At 49.2% G+C, this 25,066-nt stretch overlaps 1 protein-coding gene across 3 annotated transcripts in view; it reads right to left on the bottom strand.

The window, feature by feature from the left end:
• The window catches only part of NFAM1 (NFAT activating protein with ITAM motif 1), a 111,111-nt gene that overhangs the window by 71,299 nt on the left and 14,746 nt on the right, over positions 1-25,066 (bottom strand). For 2 of the 3 annotated variants that reach the window (XM_056552507.1, XM_056552506.1), the window contains exons 2-3: positions 23,846-24,136; positions 22,831-22,958 (exon numbers count right to left, since the gene is read on the bottom strand). In XM_056552507.1, the coding sequence (XP_056408482.1) occupies positions 22,831-22,958; positions 23,846-24,136 (419 nt within the window). Of the gene's footprint in view, positions 1-22,830; positions 22,959-23,845; positions 24,137-25,066 lie in introns of those variants that run through there. The other variant, XM_056552508.1, reaches the window with a different exon arrangement.

Below are 25,066 nucleotides of genomic sequence, written 5' to 3'. Positions count from 1 at the left end.
GATATCCGCACAGGCACAGTAAGACGTGGAGAAGCAGAGTAGACATCAAGGACTGTCTCACTTTTGTGCGGAGTCAGCGTACGTCTTTCCAGGCGGGGAGGACGGATAGGACAATCCTTCAGGAAGTGTTCGGTACCGGCACAGTACAGGCAGAGATTCTCCATGCGGCGTCGTGTCCTCTCTTGAGGTGTCAGGCGAGACCGGTCGACCTGCATAGCCTCCACGGCGGGAGGCACAGGAACGGATTGCAGGGGACCAGAGGAGAGAGGAGCCGGGGAGAAAAAACGCCTTGTGCGAACAAAGTCCATATCCTGGCGGAGCTCCTGACGCCTTTCGGAAAAACGCATGTCAATGCGAGTGGCTAGATGAATGAGTTCATGTAGGTTAGCAGGGATTTCTCGTGCGGCCAGAACATCTTTAATGTTGCTGGATAGGCCTTTTTTAAAGGTCGCGCAGAGGGCCTCATTATTCCAGGATAATTCTGAAGCAAGAGTACGGAATTGTACGGCGTACTCGCCAACGGAAGAATTACCCTGGACCAGGTTCAACAGGGCAGTCTCAGCAGAAGAGGCTCGGGCAGGTTCCTCAAAGACACTTCGAATTTCCGAGAAGAAGGAGTGTACAGAGGCAGTGACGGGGTCATTGCGGTCCCAGAGCTTTTCCAGACAGAAGGCTGACTACGAAAGCCACCTTAGACCTTTCAGTAGGAAACTGGTCCGACATCATCTCCAAGTGCAGGGAACATTGGGAAAGAAAGCCACGGCAGAATTTAGAGTCCCCATCAAATTTATCCGGCAAGGATAGTCGTAGACCAGAAGCGGCCACTCGCTGCGGAGGAGGTGCAGGAGCTGGCGGAAGAGAAGATTGCTGAAGCTGTGGTAGTAGCTGCTGTAGCATCACGGTCAGTTGAGACAGCTGTTGGCCTTGTTGCGCTATCTGTTGTGACTGCTGGGCGACCACCGTGGTGAGGTCGGCGACAACTGGCAGAGGAACTTCAGCGGGATCCATGGCCGGATCTACTGTCACGATGCCGGCTGGCAGGTAGTGGATCCTCTGTGCCAGAGAGGGATTGGCGTGGACCGTGCTAGTGGATCGGTTCTAAGTCACTACTGGTTTTCACCAGAGCCCGCCGCAAAGCGGGATGGTCTTGCTGCGGCGGTAGTGACCAGGTCGTATCCACTAGCAACGGCTCAACCTCTCTGACTGCTGAAGATAGGCGCGGTACAAGGGAGTAGGCAGAAGCAAGGTCGGACGTAGCAGAAGGTCGGGGCAGGCAGCAAGGATCGTAGTCAGGGGCAACGGCAGGAGGTCTGGAACACAGGCTAGGAACACACAAGGGAACGCTTTCACTGGCACAATGGCAACAAGATCCGGCGAGGGAGTGAAGGGGAAGTGAGGTATAAATAGGGAGTGCACAGGTGAACACACTAATTGGAACCACTGCGCCGTGGCCCTTTAAATCGCAGAGACCCGGCGCGCGCGCGCCCTAGGGAGCGGGGCCGCGCGCGCCGGGACAGGACAGACGGAGAGCGAGTCAGGTACGGGAGCCGGGATGCGCATCGCGAGCGGGCGCCACCCGCATCGCGAATCGCATCCCGGCTGGAGACGGTATCGCAGCGCACCGGGTCAGTGGAGCTGCCCGGAGCGCTGCGGTAGCGAGAGAGAAGCGAGCGCTCCGGGGAGGAGCGGGGACCCGGAGCGCTCGGCGTAACAATATATATATATATATATATATATATATATATATATATATATATATATATACACACACACACACATACACATATCCATACACTAAATAATAAACACACACAAAAAATAAGAATTTTCTCATAAATATCCCCCACCTTTCCTATAACCTACACAAAATTATACACAAAAATATACATCAAATAATATAACCTTATTCATTATATATGTACAGTCCCTATACATATATACAACTCCTACACATATATACAACCTTTATACAATATACAATCCCTACACCAGAACACCAACCCCTCAGGGCTCAGGTTCGATGTCTGTAGCCGCCTACATCTTTTCGTCTTTATCAAAACAAAAATCTCTGGTGACATCTTCAGCCCATCACCAGGGAGGAGATTACTAGGTTAGGGCACCTTAAAGGAGAACCCCGTCTACAGGGTAGAGGCACTAAATGCACCAAACTTTTCATACTCCAAAGAATGAACCTTCACCAGGTCACCGAGCGTGTTCCTACAAACCTCGTCCACGGGGAGGATTTTCTGTCTCGTCGACACTAAACACCTCGCTTGCCAAGTGTGATACCTGACCACTGCGCTGACTATAAATGAAGTGCACCGGTCCCGGACACCCAGATCTTTGAAGGCCGCATAAACCCACTCAGCATAGGAAAGGGCAGCCAGCCGCGGCCAGCCGATGGAAGCTCCCACCCTTTGATATACCTCTATTTTAACCCCTTAACGACGCAGGACGTATATTTACGTCCTGCGCCGGCTCCCGCGATATGAAGCGGGATCGCGCCGCGATCCCGCATCATATCGCGTCGGTCCCGGCGCTAATCAACGGCCGGGACCCGCGGCTAATACCACACATCGCCGATCGCGGCGATGTGCGGTATTAACCCTTTAGAAGCGGCGGTCAAAGCTGACCGCCGCTTCTAAAGTGAAAGTGAAAGTGACCCGGCTGCTCAGTCGGGCTGTTCGGGACCGCCGCGGTGAAATCGCGGCGTCCCGAACAGCTGATCGGACACCGGGAGGGCTCTTACCTGCCTCCCCGGTGTCCGATCGACGAATGACTGCTCCGTGCCTGAGATCCAGGCAGGAGCAGTCAAGCGCCGATAATGCTGATCACAGGCGTGTTAATGCACGCCAGTGATCAGCATTAGAGATCAGTGTGTGCAGTGTTATAGGTCCCTATGGGACCTATAACACTGCAAAAAAAATGTAAAAAAAAAGTGTTAATAAAGGTCATTTAACCCCTTCCCTAATAAGAGTTTGAATCACCCCCCTTTTCCCATAAAAAAAATAAAACAGTGTAAAAAAAATAAAAAATAAACATATGTGGTATCGCCGCGTGCGTAAATGTCCGAACTATAAAAATATATCATTAATTAAGCCGTACGGTCAATGGCGTACGCGCAAAAAAATTCCAAAGTCCAAAAAAGCGTATTTTGGTCACTTTTTATATCATTAAAAAATGAATAAAAAGTGATCAAAAAGTCCGATCAAAACAAAAATCATACCGATAAAAACTTCAGATCACGGCGCAAAAAATGAGTCCTCATACCGCCCCGTACGTGGAAAAATAAAAAAGTTATAGGGGTCGGAAGATGACATTTTTGAACGTATAAATTTTCCTGCATGTAGTTATGATTTTTTCCAGAAGTGCGACAAAATCAAACCTATATAAGTAGGGTATCATTTTAACCGTATGGACCTACAGAATAAAGATAAGGTGTAATTTTTACCGAAATATGCACTGCGTAGAAACGAAAGCCCCCAAAAGTTACAAAATGGCGTTTTTTTTTCGATTTTGTCGCACAATGATTTTTTTTTCCGTTTCGCCGTGCATTTTTGGGTAAAATGACTAATGTCACTGCAAAGTAGAATTGGCGACGCAAAAAATAAGCCATAATATGGATTTTTAGGTGGAAAATTGAAAGGGTTATGATTTTTAAAAGGTAAGGAGGAAAAAACGAAAGTGCAAAAACGGAAAAACCCTGAGTCCTTAAGGGGTTAAAAGGGCACTGAAGCAGGAAGTGGTCCATGTCCTCCAGCACACCCCCACACTCCTCCCGGGGACAACGCTTTTCATCGGAGTTCCTGTACTTCAGATTGCCCCTTACATATAGCTTACCATGGAAGCCTCGCCAGGTCAAGTCCCAATATTTCAAGGGGATCCTAGATGAATTTAAAAGAGCCAACCCAATCCCTTGATCCCGACCTGGGCAATTCTTGAGGGCCAGTGGTTTCTGGAAATGGCTCAGCAAGACCCTGTTATCGAGGATTTTCCTCGGCAGAGTTCTTACCTCCCACATCCCCAGCCCCCACCTCCTGATGACCTTCAGAACCAGTGCAACATAAGTCGGGAGATGCCCGTGTGACGTGCGAAGATCCTTCACTTGACCGCCTCTCTCCCATTCCTGGAAGAAGGGCTGAAACCATCTCCTGCAAGAGACTACCCACGGAGGAGCCCTCTCTGTCCAGAGGTTTGATATATTGGTCTTTAAAAAGGAATTCACTAGTAATACCACCGGGTTGACCATACCCAACCCGCCTAGTCTCCTCGTGCGGTAAGTCACCTCCCTCTTAATTAGGTTCAGTCTATTCCCCCACAACATTAGGAAGAACAGACTGTAGACCCGGCTCCAGAGGGGTTCTGGCAAAAGGCTGACACTGCCCAGATAGATTAACAAAGGGAGCAAGAAAGACCTGATCAAGAAGACCCTTTCCCTAAAGGTCAAAGACCAACCTTTCCACTGTTCCACTCTTTTTGAGACATCTTCCAGTCTGCTTTACCAACTTCGTGTGGGGTAATCCCCGGGACCAAATTCGATGCCCAGAATTTTTGAAGATTCCTGGGGCACAGGGAGGGTGTCCGGGAGACAGAACTCAGGGTCTCCACCTCCCAACCAAAGACTTTTGCACTTTTCTCGGTTGATCTTAGACCCGGATGCCTCCGAGTAGCAATCCACCTCCGACATCACCCATTCCGCCTCCCCTTGCGAAGAGACAAAAATGGAGACGTCATCAGCGTATGCCACTACCCTTAAGGCCGAATCCGGCACCGCCGGGTCCATCCTCACCCCCGCCAATGGTTCGCGATCTAGCCTTCGAAGGAAGGGGCTGATCGCGAACACATAAAGCAAAGGGGTTAACGGACAGCCTTGACGCACACCAGACTCCACCCCAAAAGGGCGGCCCACCCAACCGTTTACCAATGGAAAAGTCTCAGCCCTTGCGTACAATGTTCTCAGCCAATTCACAACCCCCCCCGGCAGACCGTATTTCAAAAGAGTGGACCAGAGATACTCGTGATCAACTCGATCAAAAGCCTTTGCCTGGTCCAAGGACAGCAGAAACCCCTTCCAGTGACCAGCCCGACCCTGCTCCACGGCCTCGCGGACACCCAGCACCGCACTAAAAGTGCTACGACCGGGAACAGAGCAGTGCTGGGACCCCGAAAGGAACTGGGGTGCAAATTTCACCAACCTGTTGAAGAGCACTTTTGCCAGAATCTTTCTGTCCAAATTGTGAAGAAGCGCTATGGGACGCCAATTCTCAATGAGGGACGAGTCTTTACCCTTTGACAGGATGATCAGAGCCGACCTCCTCATTGACCTCGGCAGAGTGCCCGAGGATAGACACTCATTTATTACCTCAGTCAAGAGGGGAACCAAGATGTCCTTAAAGGTCTTATAAAACTCGGATGTTAAGCCATCCGGCCCTGGCGACTTTTTGAGGGCAAGCCTCTCAATCGCCAGCTTAACTTCCTCTTCTCTGATGTTCTCTGTCAAAACACTAAGAGAGGGGTCTACTCCTGACTGAGGAATGGCATCCGCCAGGAAAGCCGCCATCTTGCCTCGATCTAGATCCCTCTTCCCCAAGAGGTACGAGTAAAAGGCTCTGACGACCACCAGGATCCCCGATCTGTACCAGGCCGGTCACGATCTTACAATCCACTGACATCTTACAGCTCCGGAAAGGGTCGGGCGAGCGGTACTTCCCGAAATCCCTTTCAAAAACCAAAGATGCGTGTCTATCATACTGGCACTTCTTTAGCAAAGATTTTACTCTGGAGATTTCCTCTCGGTCACCTCCAGTCGAGACAAGAACCTCGAGTTTCCTCCTTAGTTCCTGATAGAGGCGATCCCTATTCAGACTCCTAAGGTTCGCAGTCTGGCGGAAGAATCTCGCCACCCGTTTTTTGAACATCTCCCACCACTCTGACTTAGTGCTGCATAAGTCCAGTAATGGTACCTGGCTCTGCAGAAACTCCTCAAAGGACCGTCTTATCTCCTTGACTACCAGGAGGGACGAATTCAGCTTCCACAATCCCCTTCCCATCCTGGGGGTCTCTGAAACATTTAAAGAGAACATAATCAAACAGTGGTCGGAGAACTCCACCTCAACAACCTGTAAAGGTGAAGAGACAGAATCCTCCTTCAAAAAAAACCTATCTATCCTAGACCTAATCTCTCTACCTCTAAAGTAAGTGAACCCGCTGTGACCTGGGGTGTGCCGGATGTGGACATCCACCAGGCGAGACTCACTAGCTATTCTATTCAAGGTGACGCTATCATAATCTAGCCGATCCCTGGAGCCTCCCCTATCACCAGACCTTGTGACAGTATTAAAGTCTCCTCCAAAGATGACCTGCCGGCTAGTAAAAAGTAGAGGCTTAATCCTCATAAAGAGACTTTTCCGGTCCCACCTAGTCTGTGGACCATAGATGTTTATAAGACGTAATTCTTGTCCCTTCATGAGGACGTCTAATACCAGACATCTCCCCATTTCTAGCTCGATTACACGTCTGCATTCTACCTGAGCGGTTTTAAAAAGAACCGCCACCCCGCTATACGGCTGGGCCGCAAGAGACCAGTGAGAGGGCCCATGGCACCACTCACACTTCTCCTTATGGATAGCGGTTTGATCTGTCAACCTGGTCTCCTGCAAAAATAAAATTTCGGCCTCAATTCGGCCGAGAAAATCAAAGGCCGCAAATCTTGCTGCATCTGACTTTATGCTGGCAACATTAATACTCGCCAGCGTCAACGGAGAGGGTGCCGCCATCATGTGTGATCAAGCTAGACAGCCCTCTTCTTCCCTCCCCCTCCCTTTTCCTTAGTGTCATCATCAGAATTACCCAATTTACCCCTTTTTAAGCACAGAGACATATCCATATTTACAGAATTTAGAGAGTTTCCCTCTTTTTCAGAGGTCACCTCCTGCACCCCACCTGGTCCTGGGACAGCCCTCCCCGTTACCAGAGAGGAGGACTTGGCGCTCCCAGAAGGCCTCACTTCAGACACCGGCACCTCGTCCCCGGCCTCCTCATCAGAGGAAGAGATGTTATCCCTGAGGACTTGGTACCGGTTAGGGCTATCTACCAGAGGGGAGGCGGTAGATCCTTCCGCTGGTACCTGGACAAGGGTGAGGGGGACTGAATGATCCCACTCCAAAGAAGTGGACTCCTTCTCCTTGCTCCTCTTCCTCCTCTTTTTCCTTGCACCCGATTTCCTCTTATTCTTTAGCCACTCTCTGCTCTCCTCATCCATACTCTCTCCTGGAGAGGAGGTAGTAGTGATGGCCCTCTTATCCTCCTCCTCCTCCTCTCTATCCAGTCTCCTGGCCTCCTCCTCCAGCCCACCATCGCTCAGATCCTCAGCAGAATCCACCATCTCAGGGTCAGGTAAAGCTACCTCAGCTGCCACCTGAGGAGCCCCTTCCCTTTCCCTTTGGCGTTCCTCCAAACCCCTCAGCCTAGAAGGTGTCATTCTTTTCTTCCTTGGACCCGTAGTCTCCCCGCCTCCGCCGGTACCCTCCCCAGTGGAGTCAGCATCTCTGCTAACCCCAGCTGAAGATTCCACCGGATTGGCAAAAGAGACCGGACAGCGGCTGAAGGGGTGACCGAGGTCCCCACACAGGTGACAACGAATGTCCCCACAGGTTGCGGCGAGATGTCCTAACCCTCCACACAACGCGCACTTCTGGACCCCACATTGTGCGCTGAAGTGTGTCGGGTCACCGCACCTATGGCAGACCTTCGGTTGTCCCTGGTAGAAAACCAGGATCCTGTCCCTCCTCAGAAAAGTGGAGGAGGGAATGTGGGTGACAGAATTACCCAAAACCTTCAACTTGACCATGAAGGTCCAGGCCCCTGACCAGATACCAAATTCATCCCTGTTCTTCTGGGGAATGCTGACCACCTCTCCATAACGCCCAATCCAGGTCATGATGTCTATGCAAGAAAGAGATTTGTTACACATTAATACCGTCACTTTCTTGATGTTATTCTGGCGAGAAATTGCCTGGACAGCAAAGTCTCGCCACTCGGGTGCTATCTTTGCCAGCTCGTACCGAGACCAAAAGAGTTCGAGCCCTTCAGCCCGGACGAAGCTGACATCGAAAAATGGGGTACCATGAGGATGTATCAGGGCAAAGATGTCACCCGCCCTGAAATCCATCTTGAGGAGGAGCTCAACTACTTTTGTCCTGTTTGGACAGGTATCATTGCCCCTCCACCTAAGATGGACCACATTCCTCCTGGGGACCCCAGACCCGGCTGTGGGGAGGGACCATGACTCCTCTCCTCTCCTTTGCTCTCGGAAGGCCCTGAGGCCGTGCCTCTCTATCCAAAAGGACAGTTCTACCTCTCTACCCATTACAGTGATAGATTTACCCCCCCTCCGCAAGGCCTCCAGAAAGCGTCTCTGAAGGTCACTATGCCCAGGACCAGAAGGTGCAGGATTTCCATGAGGTCTACTTGCCCCGGCAGCAACGCTGGCATAACTCCTAGTGGGCACTGCTGCCGGGGGTTCAGGTGGAACAACATCACTCTCTACAGAAACCATACTCTGCCCCCTCTCACACTCACATCCCCTCCATCCATCCTGTCATCATCATTCCCATCCTCCCTCACTCCCTCTACCCCATTCACACCTCCATTCAGTCCTGGACCAGACCCCACAGACAGACCCCCCATATGTACATTATTTACAGTATTTACATTATGTACACATGTGACCTCAGCTTCATCGGGTGCTCATGACCAGTCTTGCCCCGCCCCAATAATAGACTCTGACTGGTCAGGAACCCCCTCCGCCTCACTGGTCACAGGAAAGTTCTTTGGGACAGGAGGCCGTCTAGCTGCAGGAACAGTTCCTATTTTGTCCATACACTCTCCAGTCCCCATGGGTTTGAGGACAGTCCCTTTAATGTTCTCCACTGCTTTAGCAGCAGCCATTGCCAGTCCAGCCTTGGCCGGTTTTATTATCCCTGCCGAGGTGCCACCTGCCCCAACCGCAGATGAGGTTCCCCCACGAGAAGCCTCTGCAGGTGACACCCCGACAGCAGACACCACTCCAGCCGCAGACTCCACCGCGGAGCCTACTTTACCACCAAGCGCCTGGTGGCGCCGCTTATCTCCGCCCTCGCTCCTCATCTCCGGCAGAAGAAAAGCAGGATCCCGCTGGGCTGCTGACCTTACCAGACATGTCCGGCTTCACAGCTGAAATCGCCCCGACACTCTTACCGCTACTACAAGCTGAAACAGTGTCACATGACTTTCCCGTAGGGACCTCCATACTCTGCCCACTGCTCTTCCCCTGCACAGAACCCACCGCAGGGCCCTGAATAGGTGGAGCTGGGGAAAGGGGGACATAGGAAAATGATACCGACTCACCCCCCTTCTGGTCATTCCTTCTCCTCCTCCTCCTCTCCCCCTCATCTGGTACAGGGTCTTCTCCAAATGTGAAGCGCTCCATGTGTACTGGAGACTCCATCTGCCTGATGATGGCCATGAGTCTCCCCCCGGGGTCACTGCTCTCCTCCTCCGAGCTCCTCCTGGATCCTGATGTTGAGGCCGGTGGTCCTTGTCCAGGACAGATCCCGCTCTGAGACCCCTGCGATGGATCCTGGATGTTAATGGGGTCACTATCCTCCTCAGCAGGGGGGTCACTCTAGCTTGGCCCCTTCTGCCCCTCAAACCTCTCCTGGTTCAGCAGCTTCTCCAGGAAGGGGCCGCTGTGTGTCTGAATGTCCATCCTTTTTCTCTCCAACATGTTTATTTCGGACTTAAGCTTTGTAATGTCCTTATTAGCCTCTGCCCGCTTGCTCCCGGACGAGGTGTTTGCCCGCACTCGGGCGCATCTCAGCTCCTCGCGCAGCCTGAACAGTTCTTTGCCTTTTTGCTTGTAGACCTGTGTATAATAGGCAATCCTGGAGCTGTAGTCACTGACAGGCTCCCGGGGCCTCCGCACCCCCAGCCCTTCACCTCCATATATCCTCCTGAAGCCTCGCAGCTTAGGTCAGGGTCCAGAGGGGGGGCAGAAGAAACATTGCTGCTTCCCCCACCAGGTCTCCTTACCCCCTCCGAACAGGCCGGTCGCTGTGCGCCCTCCATCCCCGCCGGCCTACTCCGGGAACCAGAGGCCTGGGACTCGCTTTCCCTCTGCATCCCAGAAACCCGCTCCCTCCCAGGGCAGAAGGGAGCAGGAGCCTGGAACCACCTGGATCGCTCCCAGCAGCAGCACTGACTCTAACGAGACACACCCGATCCACCTGAGGGTTACAGCCAGTATACAGGACAGGAGAAGTGGTACTGTGCAGTGTATATATATATATATATATATATAGAGAGAATAAGAGCCGATACTGAAGATTACACCTGGTATACAGGACAGGAGAAGTGGTACTGTGCAGTGTATAAATATATATATACAGAATAAGAGGAGATACTGAAGGTTACACCCAGTATACAGGACAGGAGAAGTGGTACTGTGCAGTGTATATATATATATATATATATATATATACAGAATAAGAGCAGATACTGTAGATTACACCCAGTATACAGGACAGGAGAAGTGGTACTGTGCAGTGTATATATATATATACAGAATAAGAGGAGATACTGAAGGTTACACCCAGTATACAGGACAGGAGAAGTGGTACTGTGCAGTGTATATATATATATATATATATATATATATATATATATACAGAATAAGAGCAGATACTGTAGATTACACCCAGTATACAGGACAGGAGAAGTGGTACTGTGCAGTGTATATATATATATACAGAATAAGAGGAGATACTGAAGGTTACACCCAGTATACAGGACAGGAGAAGTGGTACTGTGCAGTGTATATATATATATATATATATATATATATATATATATATATATATATATATATATATATATATATACAGAATAAGAGCAGATACTGTAGAACTCTTTTATTTTATATAAAAAGAAATACAAAACATAAACCAAACATAACAACCATAACAATGATAATCAAACATAAGATAAACCTAATACATAAATAATATCAAAGACACAAACAAAAATCCCTTCTGGTCCAGGACAACACACATTCCACACCGCCAACCTATATAACTATATACACCACATTCTATATAACTATATGCACCACATTCTATATAACTTTATATACCACACGTACCTATACAATTTTTTTTTTTTTTTTTTTTTTTTTTTTTTATATAATATATATACACACAAAATCTAATCAATAATATACATATATATATACACTTACACATATCCATACACTAAATAATAAACACACAAAATATATAAGAATTTACTTATAAATATCCCCCACCTTTCCTATAACCTACACAAAAATATACCTCAAATAATATAACCCTATTCATTATATATGTACAGTCCCTATACATATATACACAACTCCTACACATATATACAACCTTTATACAATATACAATCCCTACACCATAACACCAACCCCTCAGGGCTCCGGTTCGATGTCTGTAGCCTCCTACATCTTTTCGTCTTTATCAAAACAAAAAAATGTCTGGTGACAGCTTCAGCCCATCACCAGGGAGGAGATTACTAGGTTAGGGCACCTTAAAGGAGAACCCCCTCCACAGGGTAGAGGCACTAAATGCACCAAACTTTTCATACTCCAAAGAACGAACCTTCACCAGGTCACCGAGCGTGTTCCTACAAACCTCGTCCACGGGGAGGATTTTCTGTCTCGTCGACACTAAACACCTCGCTTGCCACGTGTGATACCTGACCACTGCGCTGACTATAAATGAAGTGCACCGGTCCCGGACACCCAGATCTTTGAAGGCCGCATAAACCCACTCAGCATAGGAAAGGGCAGCCAGCCGCGGCCAGCCGATGGAAGCTCCCACCCTTTGATATACCTCTATATTAAAAGGGCACTGAAGCAGGAAATGGTCCATGTCCTCCAGAACACCCCCACACTCCTCCCGGGGACAACCCTTTTCATCGGAGTTCCTGTACTTCAGATTGCCCCTTACATATAGCTTACCATGGAAGCCTCGCCAGGTCAAGTCCCAATACTTCAAGGGGATCCTAGGTGAATTTAAAAGAGCCAACCCAATCCCTTGATCCCGACCTGGGCAATCCTTGAGGGCCAGTGGTTTCTGGAAATGGCTCAGCAAGACCCTGTTATCGAGGATTTTCCTCGGCAGAGTTCTTACCTCCCACATCCCCAGCCCCCACCTCCTGATGACCTTCAGAACCAGTGCAACATAAGTCGGGAGATGCCCGTGTGACGTGCGAAGATCCTTCACTCGACCGCCTCTCTCCCATTCCTGGAAGAAAGGCTGAAACCATCTCCTGCAAGAGACTACCCACGGAGGAGCCCTCTCTGTCCAGAGGTTTGATATATTGGTCTTTAAAAAGGAATTCACTAGGAATACCACCGGGTTGACCATACCCAACCCGCCTAGTCTCCTCGTGCGGTAAGTCACCTCCCTCTTAATTAGGTTCAGTCTATTCCCCCACAACATTAGGAAGAACAGACTGTAGACCCGGCTCCAGAGGGGTTCTGGCAAAAGGCTGACACTGCCCAGATAGATTAACAACGGGAGCAAGTAGGACCTGATCAAGAAGACCCTTTCCCTAAAGGTCAAAGACCAACCTTTCCACTGTTCCACTCTTTTGGAGACATCTTCCAGTCTGCTTTCCCAATTTCGTGTGGGGTAATCCCCGGGACCAAATTCGATGCCCAGAATTTTTGCAGATTCCTGGGGCACAGGGAGGGTGTCCGGGAGACAGAACTCAGGGTCTCCACCTCCCAACCAAAGACTTTTGCACTTTTCCCGGTTGATCTTAGACCCGGATGCCTCCGAGTAGCAATCCACCTCCGACATCACCCATTCCGCCTCCCCTTGCGAAGAGACAAAAATGGAGACGTCATCAGCGTATGCCACTACCCTTAAGGCCGAATCCGGCACCGCCGGGTCCATCCTCACCCCCGCCAATGACTCGCGATCTAGCCTTCGAAGGAAGGGGTCGATCGCGAACACATAAAGCAAAGGGCTTAACGGACAGCCTTGACGCACACCAGACTCCACCCCAAAAGGGCGGCCCACCCAACCGTTTATCAATGGAAAAGTCTCAGCCCCTGCGTACAATGTTCTCAGCCAATCCACAAACCCCCCTGGCAGACCGTATTTCAAAAGAGTGGACCAGAGATACTCGTGATCAACTCGATCAAAAGCCTTTGCCTGGTCCAGGGACAGCAGAAACCCCTTCCAGTCACCAGCCCGACCCTGCTCCACGGCCTCGCGGACACCCAGCACCGCACTAAAAGTGCTACGACCGGGAACAGAGCAGTGCTGGGACCCCGAAAGGAGCTGGGGCGCAAATTTCACCAACCTGTTGAATAGCACTTTTGCCAGAATCTTTCTGTCCACATTGAGAAGCGCTATGGGACGCCAATTCTCAATGTGGGACGAGTCTTTACCCTTTGACAGGATGATCAGAGCCGACCTCCTCATTGACCTCGGCAGAGTGCCCGAGGATAGACACTCATTTATTACCTCAGTCAAGAGGGGAACCAAGATGTCCTTAAAGGTCTTATAAAACTCGGATGTTAAGCCATCTGGACCTGGCGACTTTTTGAGGGCAAGCCTCTCAATCGCCAGCTTCACTTCCTCTTCTCTGATCTTCTCTGTCAAAACATTAAGAGAGGGGTCTACTCCTGACTGAGGAATGGCATCAGCCAGGAAAGCCGCCATCTTGCCTCGATCTAGATCCCTCTTCCCCAAGAGGTGCGAGTAAAAGGCTCTGACGACCTCCAGGATCCCCGATCTGGACTTGTTCAGAGATCCTGTACTATCGACCAGGCCGGTCACGATCTTACAATCCACTGACATCTTACAGCTCCGGAAAGGGTCGGGCGAGCGGTACTTCCCGAAATCCCTTTCAAAAACTAAAGATGCGTGTCTATCATACTGGCACTTCTTTAGCAAAGATTTCACTCTGGAGATTTCCTCTCGGTCACCTCCAGTCGAGACAAGAACCTCGAGTTTCCTCCTTAGTTCCTGATAGAGGCGATCCCTATTCAGACTCCTAAGGTTCGCGGTCTGGCGGAAGAATCTCGCAGCCCGTTTTTTGAACATCTCCCACCACTCTGACTTAGTGTTGCATAAGTCCAGTAATGGTACCTGGCTCTGCAGAAACTCCTCAAAGGACTGTCTTATCTCCTTGACTTCCAGGAGGGACGAATTCAGCTTCCACAATCCCCTTCCCATCCTGGGGGTCTCTGAAACATTTAAAGAGAACATAATCAAACAGTGGTCGGAGAACTCCACCTCAACAACCTGTAAAGGTGAAGAGACAGAATCCTCCTTCAAAAAAAACCTATCTATCCTAGACCTGATCTCTCTACCTCTAAAGTAAGTGAACCCGCTGTGACCTGGGGTGTGCCGGATGTGGACATCCACCAGGCGAGACTCACTAGCTATTCTATTCAAGGCGACGCTATCATAATCTAGCCGATCCCTGGAGCCTCCCCTATCAAGAGACCTTGTAACAGTATTGAAGTCTCCTCCAAAGATGACCTGCCGGCTAGTAAAAAGTAGAGGCTTAATCCTCATAAAGAGACTTTTCCGGTCCCACCTAGTCTGTGGACCGTAGATGTTTATAAGACGTAATTCTTGTCCCTTCATGAGGACGTCTAATACCAGACATCTCCCCATTTCTAGCTCGATTACACGTCTGCATTCTACCTGAGCGGTTTTAAAAAGAACCGCCACCCCGCTATACGGCTGGGCCGCAAGAGACCAGTGAGAGGGCCCATGGCGCCACTCACGCTTCGCCTTATGGATAGCGGTTAGATCTGTCAACCTGGTCTCCTGCAAAAATAAAATGTCGGCCTCAATTCGGCCGAGAAAATCAAAGGCCGCAAATCTTGCCGCATCTGACTTTATGCTGGCGACATTAATACTCGCCAGCGTCAACGGGGAGGGTGCCGCCATCATGTGTGATCAAGCTAGACAGCCCTCTTCTTCCCTCCCCCTCCCTTTTCCTTAGTGTCATCATCAGAATTACCCAGTTTACCCCTTTTTAAGCACAGAGACATATCCATATTTACAGAATTTACAGAGTTCCCCTCTTTTCCAGAGGTCACCTCCTGCACCCCACCTGGTCCCGGGACAGCCTCCCTCCCCGTTACCAGAGAGGAGGACTTGACGCTCCCAGAAGGCCTCACTTCAGACACCGACACCTCGTCCCCGGCCTCCTCATCAGAGGAAGAGATGTTATCCCTGAGGACTTGGTACCGGTTAGGGCTATCTACCAGAGGGGAGGCGGTAGATCCTTCCGCTGGTACCTGGACAAGGGTGAGGGGGACTGAATGATCCCACTCCAAAGAAGGGGACTCCTTCTCCTTGCTCCTCTTCCTCCTCTTTTTCCTGGCACCCGATTTTCTCTTATTCTTTAGCCACTCTTTGCTCTCCTCATCCATACTCTCTCCTGGAGAGGAGGTAGCAGTGATGGCCCTCTTATCCTCCTCCTCCTCTCTATCCAGTCTCCTGGCCTCCTCCTCCAGCCCACCATCGCTCAGATCCTCAGCAGAATCCACCATCTCAGGGTCAGGTAAAGCTACCTCAGCTGTCACCTGAGAAGCCCCTTCCCTTTCCCTTTGGCGTGCCTCCAAATGCCTCAGCCTAGAAGGTGTCATTCTTTTCTTCCTTGGACCCGTAGTCTCCCCGCCTCCGCCGGTACCCTCCCCAGTGGAGTCAGCATCTCTGCTAACCCCAGCTGGAGATTCCACCGCATTGGCAAAAGAGACCGGACAGCGGCTGAAGGGGTGACCGAGGTCCCCACACAGGTGACAACGAATGTCCCCACAGGTTGCGGCGAGATGTCCTAACCCTCCACACAACGCGCACTTCTGGACCTTACATTGTGCGCTGAAGTGTGTCGGGTCACCGCACCTATGGCAGACCTTCGGCTGTCCCTGGTAGAAAACCAGGATCCTGTCCCTCCCCAGAAAAGTGGAGGAGGGAATGTGGGTGACAGAATTACCCGAAACCTTCAACTTGACCATGAAGGTCCAGGCCCCTGACCAGATACCAAATTCATCCCTGTTCTTCTGGGGAATACTGACCACCTCTCCATAACGCCCAATCCAGGTCATGATGTCTATGCAAGAAAGAGATTCGTTACACGTTAATACCGTCACTTTCTTAATGTTATTCTGGCGAGAAATTGCCTGGACAGCAAAGTCTCGCCACTCGGGTGCTATCTTTGCCAGCTCGTACCGAGACCAAAAGAGCTCGAGCCCTTCAGCCCGGACAAAGCTGACATCGAAAAATGGGGTACCATGAGGATGTATCAGGGCAAAGATGTCACCTGCCCTGAAATCCATCTTGAGGAGGAGCTCCACCACCTTTGTCCTGTTTGGACAAGTATCATTGCCCCTCCACCTAAGATGGACCACATTCCTCCTGGGGACCCCAGACCCGGCTGTGGGGAGTGACCATGACTCCTCTCCTCTCCTTTGCTCTCGGAAGGCCCCGAGGCCGTGCCTCTCTATCCAAAAGGACAGTTCTACCTCTCTACCCTCTACAGTGATAGATTTATCCCCCCTCCGCAAGGCCTCCAGAAAGCGCCTCTGAAGGTCACTATGCCCAGGACCAGAAGGTGCAGGATTCCCATGAGGCCCACTTGCCCCGGCAGCAACACTGGCATAACTCCTAGGGGGCGCCGCTGCCGGGGGTTCAGATGGACCAACCTCACTCTCCACAGAAGCCATACTCACCCCCCCTCTCGCACTCACATCCCCTCCATCCATCCTGTCATCATCCTCCCTAACTCCCTCTCCCCCATTCACACCTCCATTCAGTCCTGGACCAGACCCCACAGACAGATCCCCCATATGTACATTATTTACAGATGTGACCTCAGCTTCATCGGGTGCTCCTGACCAGTCTTGCCCCGCCCCAATAACAGACTCTGACTGGTCAGGAACCCCCTCTGCTTCACCGGCCACAGGAAAGTCCTTTGGGGCTGGAGGCCGTCCAGATACAAGAACAGTCTCTGAAATATAGTCCACTGAACCTCCAGTCCTCATGGGTTTGAGAACAGTTCCTTTGATATTTTCCATGGCCTTAGCGGCCGCCATCGCCAGTCCAGCCCTGGCCGGTTTAATTATCCCTGTCGAGGCGCCACCTGCCCCAACCGCAGATGAGGTTCCCCCTCGAGAAGCCTCTGCAGGTAACACCCCGACAGCAGAAACCACACCGGCCGCAGACCCCACCGCGGAGCCTGTCTTACCACTGTGCGCCCCATGGCACTGCTTATCTCCGCCCTCGTTCCTCATCTCCGGCACCGGGACCAAAGCTTTACCACTGCCCGCCTTGCCCTGGCCCGGTGCCGAAGAAAAGCAGCCTCCCGCTGGGCTGCGGACCTCGCCAGACATGTCCGGCTTCACAGCCGAAAACGCCCCGACACTCTTACTGCTACTACAAGCTGAAACAGTGTCACATGACTTTCCTGTAGGGACCTCCATACTCTGCCCACTGCTCTTCCCCTGCACAGAACCCACCGCAGGGCCCTGACTAGGTGGAGCTGGGGAAAGGGGGACATAAGAAAATGACACAGACTCACCCCTTTTCGCATTACTTTTTTTCTTTCTCCTCCTCCTCTCCTCCTCAGCCGGTACAGGGTCTTCACCGAACGTTAACCGCTCCAACTGTACTGGAGACTCCATCTCCCTGATGACCGCCATCAGTCTCCCCCCAGAGTCACTGCTCTCCTCCTCCGAGCTCCTCCGGGGTCCGGGCGCTGAGGCTGGTGGTCCTTGTCCGGGGCACATCCCGCTCTGAGACCCCTGCGATGTCTCCTGGGTGCTAATGGGGTCACCATCCTCCTCAGCCATGGGGTCCTTTAACCCCTTCATCTCCTCAAACCTCTCCTGATTAAGGAGCTTCTCCATGAAGGGGCCGCCGTTGTTCTGAATGTCCATGTTTTTTTTCTCCACGATGTTAATCTCGGACTTGATCTTAGTAATGTCCTTATTAGCTTCCGTGCGCTTATTTCCGGTTGCGGTGTTTGCCCGCACTCGAGCGCATCTCAGCTCTGCACGCAACCTGCTGAGCTCTTTGCCGTTAGTTTTAAATTCTTGCAGAAAATAAGCAATTCTGGAAGTAAAGTCACTCGCAGGCTCCAGGGGTCTCCGCACCCCCCAATCCTTCACATCCATGTCTTTACAGGGAGAGGGGGCAGGAGAAACATTGCTGCTTCCCCCACCAGATCTCCTTACCCCCTCCAAACAGGCCGGTCGCTGTGCACCCTCCGTCCCCGCCGGCCTACTCCGGGAACCAGAGGCCTGGGACTCGCTCTCCTCCTGCATCCCAGGAACCTACCCCCCCTCCAGGCAGAAGGGAGCAGGAACCAGGAGCCACTCAGATCACCTCCCAGCAGAGCACTGACAAAACGAGACACACCCGATCCACCTGAAGGTTACACCCAGTATACAGGACAGGAGAAGGGGTACTGTGCAGTGTATGTATATATACAGAATAAGAGGAGATACTGAAGATTACAGCCAGTATACAGGACAGGAGAAGTGGTACTGTGCAGTGTATGTATACAGAACATGAGAAGTACTGTGTGCAGTGTATATATATACAGGACAAGAGAGGTACTGTGTGCAGTGTATATATATACAGGACAAGAGAGGTACTGTGTGCAGTGTATATATACAGAACAAGAGAGGTACTGTGTGCAGTGTATATATACAGGACAAGAGAGGTACTGTGTGCAGTGTATATATACAGAACAAGAGAGGTACTGTGTGCAGTGTATATATACAGGACAAGAGAGGTACTGTGTGCAGTGTTTATATATACAGGACAAGAGAGGTACAGTGTGCAGTGTATATATACAGAACAAGAGAGGTACTGTGTGCAGTGTATATATACAGAACAAGAGAGGTACTGTGTGCAGTGTATATATACAGGACAAGAGAGGTACTGTGTGCAGTGTATATATACAGAACAAGAGAGGTACTGTGTGCAGTGTATATATATACAGGACAAGAGAGGTACTGTGTGCAGTGTATATATACAGAACAAGAGAGGTACTGTGTGCAGTGTATATATATACAGGACAAGAGAGGTACTGTGTGCAGTGTATATATATACAGGACAAGAGAGGTACTGTGTGCAGTGTATATATACAGAACAAGAGAGGTACTGTGTGCAGTGTATATATATACAGGATAGGAGAAGTGGTACTGTGCAGTGTCCATATATAAAGAACATGAGAGGTACTGTGTGCAGTGTATATATATACAGGACAAGAGAGGTACTGTGTGCAGTGTATATATATACAGGACAAGAGAGGTACTGTGTGCAGTGTATATATACAGAACAAGAGAGGTACTGTGTGCAGTGTATATATACAGAACAAGAGAGGTACTGTGTGCAGTGTATATATACAGAACAAGAGAGGTACTGTGTGCAGTGTATATATACAGAACAAGAGAGGTACTGTGTGCAGTGTATATATACAGAACAAGAGAGGTACTGTGTGCAGTGTATATATATACAGGACAAGAGAGGCACTGTGTGCAGTGTATATATACAGAACAAGAGAGGTACTGTGTGCAGTGTATATATATACAGGACAAGAGAGGTACTGTGTGCAGTGTATATATATACAGGACAAGAGAGGTACTGTGTGCAGTGTATATATATACAGAACAAGAGAGGTACTGTGTGCAGTGTATATATATACAGGACAAGAGAGGTACTGTGTGCAGTGTATATATACAGAACAAGAGAGGTACTGTGTGCAGTGTATATATATAAAGAACAAGAGAGGTACTGTGTGCAGTGTATATATAAAGAACAAGAGAGGTACTGTGTGCAGTGTATATATACAGAACATGAGAAGTACTGTGTGCAGTGTATATATACAGAACAAGAGAGGTACTGTGTGCAGTGTATATATACAGAACAAGAGAGGTACTGTGTGCAGTGTATATATATACAGGACAAGAGAGGCACTGTGTGCAGTGTATATATACAGAACAAGAGAGGTACTGTGTGCAGTGTATATATATACAGGACAAGAGAGGTACTGTGTGCAGTGTATATATACAGAACAAGAGAGGTACTGTGTGCAGTGTATATATACAGGACAAGAGAGGTACTGTGTGCAGTGTATATATATACAGGACAAGAGAGGTACTGTGTGCAGTGTATATATACAGAACAAGAGAGGTACTGTGTGCAGTGTATATATACAGAACAAGAGAGGTACTGTGTGCAGTGTATATATATACAGAACAAGAGAGGTACTGTGTGCAGTGTATATATATACAGGACAAGAGAGGTACTGTGTGCAGTGTATATATATACAGGACAAGAGAGGTACTGTGTGCAGTGTATATATATACAGAACAAGAGAGGTACTGTGTGCAGTGTATATATACAGGACAAGAGAGGTACTGTGTGCAGTGTATATATACAGAACAAGAGAGGTACTGTGTGCAGTGTATATATATACAGGACAAGAGAGGTACTGTGTGCAGTGTATATATACAGAACAAGAGAGGTACTGTGTGCAGTGTATATATATACAGGACAAGAGAGGTACTGTGTGCAGTGTATATATATACAGAACAAGAGAGGTACTGTGTGCAGTGTATATATACAGGACAAGAGAGGTACTGTGTGCAGTGTATATATACAGAACAAGAGAGGTACTGTGTGCAGTGTATATATATACAGGACAAGAGAGGTACTGTGTGCAGTGTATATATACAGAACAAGAGAGGTACTGTGTGCAGTGTATATATATACAGGACAAGAGAGGTACTGTGTGCAGTGTATATATATACAGGACAAGAGAGGTACTGTGTGCAGTGTATATATATAAAGAACAAGAGAGGTACTGTGTGCAGTGTATATATATACAGGACAAGAGAGGTACTGTGTGCAGTGTATATATACAGAACAAGAGAGGTACTGTGTGCAGTGTATATATATACAGGACAAGAGAGGTACTGTGTGCAGTGTATATATATACAGGACAAGAGAGGTACTGTGTGCAGTGTATATATACAGAACAAGAGAGGTACTGTGTGCAGTGTATATATATACAGGACAAGAGAGGTACTGTGTGCAGTGTATATATACAGAACAAGAGAGGTACTGTGTGCAGTGTATATATATACAGGACAAGAGAGGTACTGTGTGCAGTGTATATATATACAGAACAAGAGAGGTACTGTGTGCAGTGTATATATATAAAGAACAAGAGAGGTACTGTGTGCAGTGTATATATATACAGGACAAGAGAGGTACTGTGTGCAGTGTATATATATACAGGACAAGAGAGGTACTGTGTGCAGTGTATATATATACAGGACAAGAGAGGTACTGTGTGCAGTGTATATATACAGAACAAGAGAGGTACTGTGTGCAGTGTATATATATACAGGACAAGAGAGGTACTGTGTGCAGTGTATATATACAGGACAAGAGAGGTACTGTGTGCAGTGTATATATATACAGGACAAGAGAGGTACTGTGTGCAGTGTATATATACAGGACAAGAGAGGTACTGTGTGCAGTGTATATATATACAGGACAAGAGAGGTACTGTGTGCAGTGTATATATATACAGGACAAGAGAGGTACTGTGTGCAGTGTATATATATACAGGACAAGAGAGGTACTGTGTGCAGTGTATATATATACAGGACAAGAGAGGTACTGTGTGCAGTGTATATATATACAGGACAAGAGAGGTACTGTGTGCAGTGTATATATACAGGACAAGAGAGGTACTGTGTGCAGTGTATATATACAGAACAAGAGAGGTACTGTGTGCAGTGTATATATATACAGGACAAGAGAGGTACTGTGTGCAGTGTATATATACAGGACAAGAGAGGTACTGTGTGCAGTGTATATATACAGAACAAGAGAGGTACTGTGTGCAGTGTATATATATACAGGACAAGAGAGGTACAGTGTGCAGTGTATATATACAGAACAAGAGAGGTACTGTGTGCAGTGTATATATACAGGACAAGAGAGGTACTGTGTGCAGTGTATATATATACAGGACAAGAGAGGTACTGTGTGCAGTGTATATATACAGAACAAGAAAGGTACAGTGTGCAGTGTATATATACAGAACAAGAGAGGTACTGTGTGCAGTGTATATATATACAGGACAAGAGAGGTACAGTGTGCAGTGTATATATATACAGAACAAGAGAGGTACAGTGTGCAGTGTATATATACAGAACAAGAGAGGTACTGTGTGCAGTGTATATATATACAGAACAAGAGAGGTACAGTGTGCAGTGTATATATATACAGGACAAGAGAGGTACAGTGTGCAGTGTATATATACAGAACAAGAGAGGTACTGTGTGCAGTGTATATATATACAGGACAAGAGAGGTACTGTGTGCAGTGTATATATACAGAACAAGAGAGGTACTGTGTGCAGTGTATATATATACAGAACAAGAGAGGTACTGTGTGCAGTGTATATATACAGGACAAGAGAGGTACTGTGTGCAGTGTATATATACAGAACAAGAGAGGTACTGTGTGCAGTGTATATATACAGAACAAGAGAGGTACTGTGTGCAGTGTATATATATACAGGACAAGAGAGGTACTGTGTGCAGTGTATATATATACAGGATAGGAGAAGTGGTACTGTGCAGTGTCCATACATACAGGATAGGAGAAGTGGTACTGTGCAGTGTGCATATATACAGGATAGGAGAAGTTGTACTGTGCACAGTATCCTCCATCCCTCTCATTCGATTACCTCTGTCTTCCAGAATGGCCGCACCAGATACGTCCCGGATGCAGCTGGAATCAGGAGAAGGACACAAAGTGCGATCAGCCCAGAGCACAGTCTGTAAGAAGAGCCCGACGGGGCCACATAACCCGAATCTACAGGGAAAGGAGAGATGTCATGAGACTGCCCCGCCCCCTACAGGGTGATACAGATAGGAGGAGCTAGGAGACTGCCCCTCCTCCTGCAGGGTGATACAGATAGGAGGAGCTATGAGACTGCCCCTCCTCCTGCAGGGTGATACAGATAGGAGGAGCTATGAGCCTGCCCGGCTTCCTACAGGGTGATACAGATAGGAGGAGCCATGAGCCTGCCCGGCCCCCTACAGGGTGATACAGATAGGAGGAGCTATGAGCCTGCCCGCCCCCTGCAGGGTGATACAGATAGGAGGAGCCATGAGCCTGCCCTGCCCTCTGCAGGGTGATACAGATAGGAGGAGCTATGAACCTGCCCCTCCTCCTGCAGGGGGATACAGATAGGAGGAGCTATGAGCCTGCCCCTCCTCCTACAGAGTGATACAGATGGGAGGAGCTATGAGACTGCCCCGCCCCATACAGGGTGATACAGATAGGAGGAGCTATGAGCCTGCCCCTCCTCCTGCAGGGTGATACAGATAGGAGGAGCTATGACCCTGCCTGGCCCCCTGCAGGGTGATACAGATAGGAGGAGCTATGAGCCGGCCCCTCCTCCTGCAGGGTGATAAAGATAGGAGGAGCTATGAGCCTGCCCCTCCTCCTGCAGGGTGATACAGATAGGAGGAGCTATGAGCCGGCCCCTCCTCCTGCAGGGTGATACAGATAGGAGGAGCTATGAGCCTGCCCCTCCTCCTGCAGGGTGATACAGATAGGAGGAGCTATGAGCCTGCCCCTCCTCCTGCAGGGTAATACAGATAGGAGGAGCTATGAGCCGGCCCCTCCTCCTGCAGGGTGATACAGATAGGAGGAGCTATGAGCCGGCCCCTCCCCTAGGTGACGCCCCCTCTTACCTCGTACATGTATGTAGGTCCCAGTTCCATTCATGCGGCTCGCCCCACAGGTCACCCTGCAGTAATATGTGTCCCTCTCTGTGACTGTCACATTAAAGTTGAGCGTCGTGTTCCTGGCTGGGTCGGTTCGGCTGCTGATCGTTACATTGGGGCGTCCGGCGCGGTGCAGCGTGGAGGACAAATCTTCTCTATCTCCCTCCTTTATTCTGACTTCACATGACAGCGTCACCACTGTCCCCGAAAATGTAACCAGAACTGGAGGTGTCTGGGAAACAGGCAGAAGTGTGCAGCCTACGAGAGACACGGGCGAGGAGGGTCAGAAAGAGTATATATATATACATTATCTACACTGCTACACAGTCCAGACACTACTACACCATGACCTGTATATATACATTATCTACACTGCTACACCATGACCTGTATACACACAGTCCAGACACTACTACACCATGACCTGTATATATACATTATCTACACTGCTACACCATGACCTGTATACACACAGTCCAGACACTACTACACCATGACCTGTATATATACATTATCTACACTGCTACACCATGACCTGTATATACACATTATCTACACTACTACACCACGTTCTGTATACACACAGTCCAGACACTACTACACCACGTTCTGTATATACACAGTCCAGACACTACTACACCACGTTCTGTATACACACAGTCCAGACACTACTACACCACGTCCTGTATACACACAGTCCAGACACTACTACACCACGTCCTGTATACACACAGTCCAGACACTACTACACCACGTTCTGTATACACACAGTCCAGACACTACTACACCACGTCCTGTATACACACAGACCAGACACTACTACACCATGACCTGTATACACACAGTCCAGACACTACTACACCACGTTCTGTATACACAGTCCAGACACTACTACACCATGACCTGTATACACACAGTCCAGACACTACTACACCACGTTCTGTATACACAGTCCAGACACTACTACACCATGACCTGTATACACACAGTCCAGACACTACTACACCACGTTCTGTATACACAGTCCAGACACTACTACACCATGACCTGTATACACAGTCCAGACACTACTACACCATGACCTGTATACACACAGTCCAGACACTACTACCCCATGACCTGTATACACACAGTCCAGACACTACTACACCACGGCCTGTATACACACAGTCCAGACACTACTACACC

The sequence above is a fragment of the Hyla sarda genome, unplaced genomic scaffold (genome assembly GCF_029499605.1).
Source record: "Hyla sarda isolate aHylSar1 unplaced genomic scaffold, aHylSar1.hap1 scaffold_166, whole genome shotgun sequence".
NCBI classification, from domain to species: domain Eukaryota; kingdom Metazoa; phylum Chordata; class Amphibia; order Anura; family Hylidae; genus Hyla; species Hyla sarda.
This window is presented reverse-complemented; position numbering and strand designations above follow the sequence as displayed.